This window comes from Etheostoma spectabile, chromosome 17 (genome assembly GCF_008692095.1).
Source record: "Etheostoma spectabile isolate EspeVRDwgs_2016 chromosome 17, UIUC_Espe_1.0, whole genome shotgun sequence".
Lineage (NCBI taxonomy): Eukaryota > Metazoa > Chordata > Actinopteri > Perciformes > Percidae > Etheostoma > Etheostoma spectabile.
Window position 1 is genome coordinate 12381123 of NC_045749.1, and position 7836 is coordinate 12388958.

At 36.7% G+C, this 7836-nt stretch overlaps 2 protein-coding genes across 3 annotated transcripts in view; both read right to left on the bottom strand.

The window, feature by feature from the left end:
• eif4e1c (eukaryotic translation initiation factor 4E family member 1c) overlaps positions 1-1773 on the bottom strand; it is a 12851-nt gene extending 11078 nt beyond the window's left edge. Inside the window, exons 1-2 of one of the 2 annotated variants that reach the window (XM_032540746.1) lie at positions 1711-1773; positions 260-345 (exon numbers count right to left, since the gene is read on the bottom strand). In XM_032540746.1, coding sequence (XP_032396637.1) covers positions 260-345; positions 1711-1728 — 104 coding nt within the window. In that variant the 5' untranslated portion in view covers positions 1729-1773. Of the gene's footprint in view, positions 1-259; positions 346-1701 lie in introns of both variants that reach the window. The other variant, XM_032540745.1, reaches the window with a different exon arrangement.
• Positions 1774-4220: 2447 nt separating this feature from the next.
• The window catches only part of tet1 (tet methylcytosine dioxygenase 1), a 31064-nt gene continuing 27448 nt past the window's right edge, over positions 4221-7836 (bottom strand). Inside the window, exons 11-12 of the mRNA XM_032540700.1 lie at positions 7630-7774; positions 4221-7484 (exon numbers count right to left, since the gene is read on the bottom strand). Of these exons, the coding sequence (XP_032396591.1) occupies positions 6430-7484; positions 7630-7774 (1200 nt within the window). The 3' untranslated portion in view covers positions 4221-6429. The remainder of the gene's footprint in view (positions 7485-7629; positions 7775-7836) is intronic.

Here is a 7836-nt window from a genome sequence, read left to right on the forward strand (position 1 = left end):
GTGTGTGTGTGTATATATATATATATCAAAACCCCATTTTGGGTCCTATTTAACTGCAGTAGACCATATGTTATCAAGCACATGGCTTACAGTATTTATTGCAAAATGTCATAAAACTGTTTCAACAATGTAAAAGTTTTGAGTATACAAATATGCTGTTTAACTGACACATACTGTATTACAATTAGTGTCTAAATCTCAACTAATCCGAATACTGCAGTCTTTGAGTACAAGCACACGGCAGCTGTTTTATTCTCACCTGTTTTGCAAGGGGTGCTTGATATATTGCTCAGGATTTGCAACGACTTGGCTTTCAGTTGGTGGTTCTACAGTTTCGGGTGCCTTCTGCAGGGACACACACAAACACATATCTTGGAATACAAAAGACAATTATTAATTTATCCATGTCAGCCTGTGTGTTCATTGACCGCCACCAAAAATTGAAAACAGGTACAGGTTTTCATGCAAATCTGAGGTGGGATATTAATATTAAATTAATAATATTTTACTAACCTTGGGATACATTTTTAGTACATACCCTAAACTATTAGAGTTGTTCCAAAATATGATACCAGTATCAGAAATGCTTCTGATACTGCCTAAAATGCTGGTATTGGTAAGTATGTGAGTCTATTCACCGATCGATACCACGTAATTTATTCCTGAAAATGATATTACGATAAATTAGTTTAATCTTTTCCATTATAACTGTCGAACTGGATAATAAAATAAAGTTATATGACATTCATTCACTGTATGTGTTTCATGGTTTAAAAAGGGTTTAACCTAAACCAGGGCATACAACAAGGATAGCAATTATATCACTTTCACAAGGGGTTAGTTGTATACAGCTGTTAAAAATGGGGGTATTGTAGATTCGAAAGTTCAGGTATCGGTATCTAAAAGTAAATAATCGTTTTTGCAACATCTCTATATCCATTATCAAAATCATCTACTTTATAGGCGGCCATCACATAAACATCATGGTAGATTTTTCTGAGGGACCATAGCTAACACACACACACTATTAAATGTTATGAAACAAAGTTACACTGCTATTCTATCTAAATGTGAGTTAATGTTAAGTGTTAATGTTAAAGTATTGTTAATTAATTATAGAGTTGATTATTTTACAGTAGTATGCAGCTCTACAGCGTCAAAGAATTATAACAATTACACGTTAAAAGCTCACAGAAAAACAGCTATCATTTGGTCGGTAAAAAACCCGTTAATATTAAATTGGTAAAATACATGCTAACGCTACAGTTAGGTAAGTTAACATCGCTAGCACTAGTTTTAGCAGACATGCTAAGCTAACTACGAGCTAGCTAGATACACACGTGTCAAGATTGTCAAACACTCAATTAATATTATCATCGTATGGGCAATTAAAAGGTGCTAATAGTTAATTATGACCACCAGGGTGTTAACTAATATCGGAGTAGATTAAAACAAATCATTGACTGGAGTTTGAATGAACGACGTGCAGTGAGTCCCTCCCTTGCCTTTTATCCATCACATTGCTGTGCATGCTAACTGACTGCTAACTGTGGTCCACATTAGGGAGCCGAAACAATCATTTCCCAAATATTGGAGATACCGTTTCAAGGAAGCAGGATTAGATAACAAAGTCGCAAGATACAGTTAAGATTTAGCTAGTCTTTCCATGAATATTAGTCGATTTATTTCACCATCTCTTATCTCTCTTACCGGCTCGGATGTCGCCATCTTGACAGTAGAAATGTTCTGCCTGTTCAGCGCTTCTGCGTCACACTCCAGCCACTCACACACCTACGGAAGCCACCGAAGGCCAGTTAACTAAAGAAAGGACACAATCAAATTCAATAGTTTTGATGTAGATATATCAAATACAAGTAAAATAGGTATGGAAGCCCATTTTCGCCAAGGTGATGACAAAATAATAGTTATGAATATATGTTATGAAAGTCATTAAATGAGTTGGTAGGCTATTTCAAAAATAGTGAGAACATTTCTCAAAATAATGATCAGCATCTCAAAATAATGACTTTATTTTGAGAAAGCTTTTAATTTTTTCCAAAAAACTTCATATTATTTTGAGGTACTAAGTCGTTATTTTCAGAAAATCTCTAATTATTTGGAGATATTATCTCAATATTAAGTCATCATTTTCAGAAACTAAGTCATTACTTTGATGTACCAGTCATTATTTTTAGACTTAAAGGATCTTTTTTCATCACATTGGCGGAAATGGGCTTGAATAGATAATGTTAATGCAGGTAGAATTAAAACAAAAATGTATTACGGACATGGGCTCCCAGTTTCCTTTCTGACAGTTTTGTTTTGAGCTCTTACAAACCCACCACTTTACTTTGTAAAAGAGGCCCAATATGCATATGAGGTGCCCATATTATGAACATCCTTACTGCACCTATTTATATACATTAAAAAAATGTGTATTATGATAAATCCTCCCTCATGGTACTGGTCATTTTATTCGGGGGAAAAAGGTGAAGTGTATGTACCAGTGTCCTTTCCAAATATTTCAGTATTTATATTTCAGGCATTTAAGCATGACACGTAGCTCCACAGAGAAGCTGTGGTATTTATGTAGAAAATATTATTTGAATAAGACAAACATAGTGTTTCATTTGTGAAAGAGTGACAAGTGACAAGAGCTGTTTTTTGTTGACAGACTAACCCATCCTTGTGTAATGTCAAATCAAAGCTTGTGTGACAGTACATATGATTGATGATATACATGTGATTTCCAATTTGCCTGAATCCTCACTATGACTTTTTTGTTTCTCTAGTTGTCCATACATTAATGACCTTTTAATGAATTAATCATAAAGAGTAAGGTTACATGACTGTTTAAATTCTTCACCGATTGCCTTCATGGTGTAATTACTTCAACGCCATCACTCCAAGTGCAGCTAAATTCAATTTCTCTGTGTCACTCCCTACTAATTCCTTATAGTTCACTCTATAATGAGCTGTAAATTACATTTTAGACAGTTATAAATTCTTGTTATCCAGCAGTAAATAAAATCACCTTTACCAGTTGCAACATTAAATTTAAAAACACATTGTTGCATCCATAATTATAATACATTAGGTATTTTTTGATGATAATACTTATGTACTTATGCACCAACATTGTGTTGGCATTAGTTTTACTTGTAATGAAGAGTATGTTTACAATGTGGTATTACTATTTTTATTTAAGTAAAAGATCTGAGTACTTCTTGCACCGTTGCTTTCATTAAGTCACAGCGAGCTGCCCTACTCAGTCTTTAATACCATAGCGATGCCTGAACTCATGTTACCTAATGTAAAAACCCAATCCCACGCCCTCCCGTATAGAAATCTTAAATGTGGAAAAAGAGACTATCAGAAAAGGCATCGGTGGAGAGGTTGGATTGGTCCATCCCTGCAATTCTTGTCCAACTACAATGGTGTAGACAGAATTGTAAAAATGTCTTTTAAAAAGAAAACTGATTGATTCAGTATGATACATTGACTTGGGCTCGACATTAATTTTAATTAATTAAATTTATTTAACTTAAAAAATATATATATGCAAACACTTTTCTTCCACTCATATGTTTATGTTCTTTTGTGTCTTTTTGAATTGTTGTAAGATTCAAAAAGGCCAGTGCATTGATAAATACAGCAGAGCTCAGCACTTATTTCCAAATATGCTTAAGTTATGTTACAATGGTTACATATTGTAACCATTATGATTACAATATGATATACATGATTCACATTTTCTTTAAAATTTCACTAAACTACTGAAGCACTCTTGTGTTTGTTTAAGTTAATAAAGTATTCATCTCAGTCAGCAGCAGTAAATGATTTTCTTACATCTTCAATGTCATTTGAGAAGAGAAAAGAAACATAAATCATATTACCAGTTCTGGCGACAAAGTGTACAAAAACAAGTAGTGATTTATCCCCAGACAGAAATAAAGAGGACTCTAAATAACTTAACTGAAATTCCACAGTGAGTCACACAGTATGTGAGTGTGGGAAATTCAGAGAGAAAAAAGATTTTTTTGGCTTTTTTTATTTATTATTAAAAGTAAATCATAAAATGTGTTCTGTGTGTTTAGAAAATAAATGCTTTAAAAAACCCTTACATGTAATTGAACAGTTAACTGTCCAAGTTTGTGTCTTCATTTTTATTACACACATACACATGCACACACAACAAATCAGGACAGAGGAAATATTGATCAGGTCCAAAATATAAATATGACTTTATTTCACAATCCAAAAAAAGAGATCAGACTTCCATATAAGGAAAGCTAAATTTAGGCTCTTCTCAAGTCTAAACTGGATATACTTTGAGCAACGTACAGTAATTCAGTTTCAAAATAAGCAAGATCATCTTTGTCTAAACACCATTAACAGTACAGTAAAAACAAAATGGTTCACGTACATATTTACACATTTTCTACTAATAAAAGTTTTTTTTTCAGATTTTTCAATGCTGGTGCTAGTTGTTAGTTCCTCGTTGATACAAAGACTTTCATGGTGGACTGAGAACGTGCCCCACAGTAAATCAAAAGAAACTTTACAACTGTAACTTTGTCATGTTGTGTTAAAACATGTCAAATCTGTGATTTAAAAACAGTTTACATTCATTTTATTTTGTGTGTATAATGCAATTTTTGCAGTTTGGTTATCTGTGGAAGACATTTGAACTCAAAATGGACATCTGCACAATAAGTTGCTTTTTACTTGAAAAACAACATGATCAATGATAGACATACCGACGCATTTCAGTTTGTCAGCCAGTAATCATCCAGAAAAATTATAAAACTACCAAGGTATCGATTCATATACCAGATCAGTGTGTGCTGAGTTTTAGAAAAGCACCATGCCATCACTGTACAGTATATAACCAGGTCAAGTCAATGCAAGTATTTTGACATCTTTTGCTATTAGCACCAAAAGGAAACATTATACCACCAGTGTTAGTGTGAATATCAGTGAAAGGTCTTTTATCGGTTGTGCTAAAATGTCATTGATGAGTTCTTAAAATGTGGAGCTTCTCATTCATGTGTAATACAAAATAAAGATCATGATTTACCAAGAGTTGACACCAACCCTAGACCCTGTAAAAATAATCTGTAAACGCTCTTCACAAGGGTCGAGCACCCAAAAACGTCTTGAGGAATTGTCTGACTGGGATCTGATGTTTGAGTGGTTGACCAACAAAAGCACAGAGGAGGAAAAATAAGAAATAGCTTGATTATTCAGGATCGGCTGACACAGTTTTGTTTTCAAATTCAGAGAATGGACATTAAATCTAGAAATATTCTGTTGACATACTGTATCTGACACTTCTTTGTCTTATTAGCACCATCAAAATGTACAGTACGTTTTTGAAATCCTATAGTCACACTTGTGCCCTGTGAAAGATTTTTTCAATTTTTTTTCAATTTCTTTTTTCAAAAGATGAACACAAGTTAAGAGCCATCAATTCTAAGCACTTCATTGTTGCAGCATTTCACGATTCCTCATTGTGCTAAGTTTTGAATTGCATGAGATATGTATGCCATTTTCAATCAAATGGATGAAAATCAAATACTGTAAAAAATAAAACCAGGTTCATGCTAGACTGTCATATATATCTATATCTGTACATACATATTCAGGCCTATGGATTGGGACCTTTTTCAAGTTAGGTTTAGGGAAATAAAAAAAGTGCTTCTTAATATGCCATACATATCTGTGAATAAAAGACAAACCATCCAGACAAAAATCTAAAAATTAACAAAACAACAAACTGAAGAAGTAGATTTCTTTCATTGACTGCCAACAGAAGTCAGAGGCAGCAGAAGGAAAAGCACAATGCTACAAGTGACAATCTATGGTAAATATATGCACAATATTAGTCTTATTTTATACATGATGTAATGTAATGAGTTTAACAGAGGTTACTGTGAGAATGGCACCAATGTAAAAGCCAATCAGAGTCATCTTATAAAAATCGAACTATTCGCTGAAATAAAGAGCATAGTCCTACTGTACAACATAAATTCTCAACACATAATGCAGGTTATCATAGAAATCTTGCAGTAAACAGGCTTACACCAGGAATTAAATAGAAATCGTAACGATCAGAATAAATAATCAATGCTTTTTTGTTATTAATCATGTATATAAAACCAGTTTAAAAATCTTTAAAATGCTTCAAAGCACCATCTCTTTACAATAAAAACACAGAAACTCACAGTTAAAAAGCCAACCAACTTTGGTCTTCATCATCCCTTTGAAGGCAGAGATGAAGAAGGACAAAGTCAACAAACAGATACTAGAAAAGCACAATGAAAACGACGTAAAAATAAGAGTCGCAGTATGAAGTTGATTGAGGTAAGGCAGAAGTACAGGATGTAGGAGTTTTCTGTGTGTGTGTGTTTGTGTAAAACATGCTGACTAAGTCCAGCGATTGTAAGGGCCCGTCACTTGGGTAAGGGCATAAGGGGACACTGTGATGACACCATCCCTCGGAAGAGTCCATGCTAGCCGTGTGGGGACGCTCATCATCTTCCTGGTCTCCTCTGCCTCCTCCCCTGTTTCCTCCTCAAGTTCCACACCTCCAGCTCCGGTGCCATTCTTTCCAACACATTTGCTCAGGCAGTCCTCCATCCTTAACCTTTCTGCCTCCTCCTCCCGTTCCCGTTCCCGCTTGGCCATTTTGGCGTCCCACATAGCCATCCCGTGGCCTGGTTCATTTAGAGACTTGTGCTGGTAGAAGACCAGGGAGATGCGGGTGGGGTGGTTGCGGTTTGGCCTGAGGATAGGGGTGGTGGCATGAAGCTCCCGCCGTGCACACTCTATCAGGATGGAGCCGTGTGATGGTGCCACGGCGACTCCGCCTATATCATGGTCCAGGAAGTTGTGCTCGCTGTCTGACCACACCTCTTCCTGCTTAACTTCCTCAGGTTCACATGTGGGATCTTGTGGGGGAATGGGGAGAGTTGAGAGCAGAGGGAGACCATGACCTCTGACCTCTGCTGCGACATCTCCTGCAGCCCTGTGGAGTACATTGAGCCTGCTAAAGAGGCCCTCAGAGGTAGGCCTGGGGGAAAAGGAGGCGGGAGGAGGAGCACTCCCACTGGGGGAGGGTCTGTGCAGAGGAGAGCAGTGCACCGCATTGGGCTCAGATTTAAAAGTATGGGAGTAGTCACTAAGAGCATTATGTGGAGTTATACAAACACTCTGGTCACCAGACGCTCTAGAATAACCATTCACAGTCTCACTTACTGTCTTATAATTAAGGGCTGAGCCATTTTGTCCAAACTGCAGGCTAGGCAGGCCCTGGTAGTTGGGGGAGATGACCTCCTTCTGTGAGGTGACCCCTGCACCCAGAGTGGGGTAGCTGCTGGTGCTCTGGTTGTAAGTGCTGGGTTGATTGCTCTCTGGTAGGTACCTTCCAACGCTGGCAGGTCTGGGTGGTAGTCTGTATGAGCTGTAGAAGCCCTGTGGGTCTGTTTTAGACATATAAAATATGCATATATACATATACTGTACATATAACACTGATGTAATCATCAAAAAAACATTTATACTTTCTGACCTCAACATTTGACTTTTTAAAACAGATGAACATGACTAGAGACTTGGATTTACTACCTTTGTTGGGGGTTTCGCTTTTTACTTTCCCAGGAGTGAGAGGAGTCAGGCCGAGCTTCTTCTCCAATTTCTCTGCTTGAGCCCTCAGACGAGCTTCTTGCCTAATCTTACGGGCTGATTTCACTGGCTCAGCCAGTAGACGCACCTGATGAATACAACAAATCAAGGCAAGGCAAGGCAGCTTTATTTGTATAGCACATTTCAGCA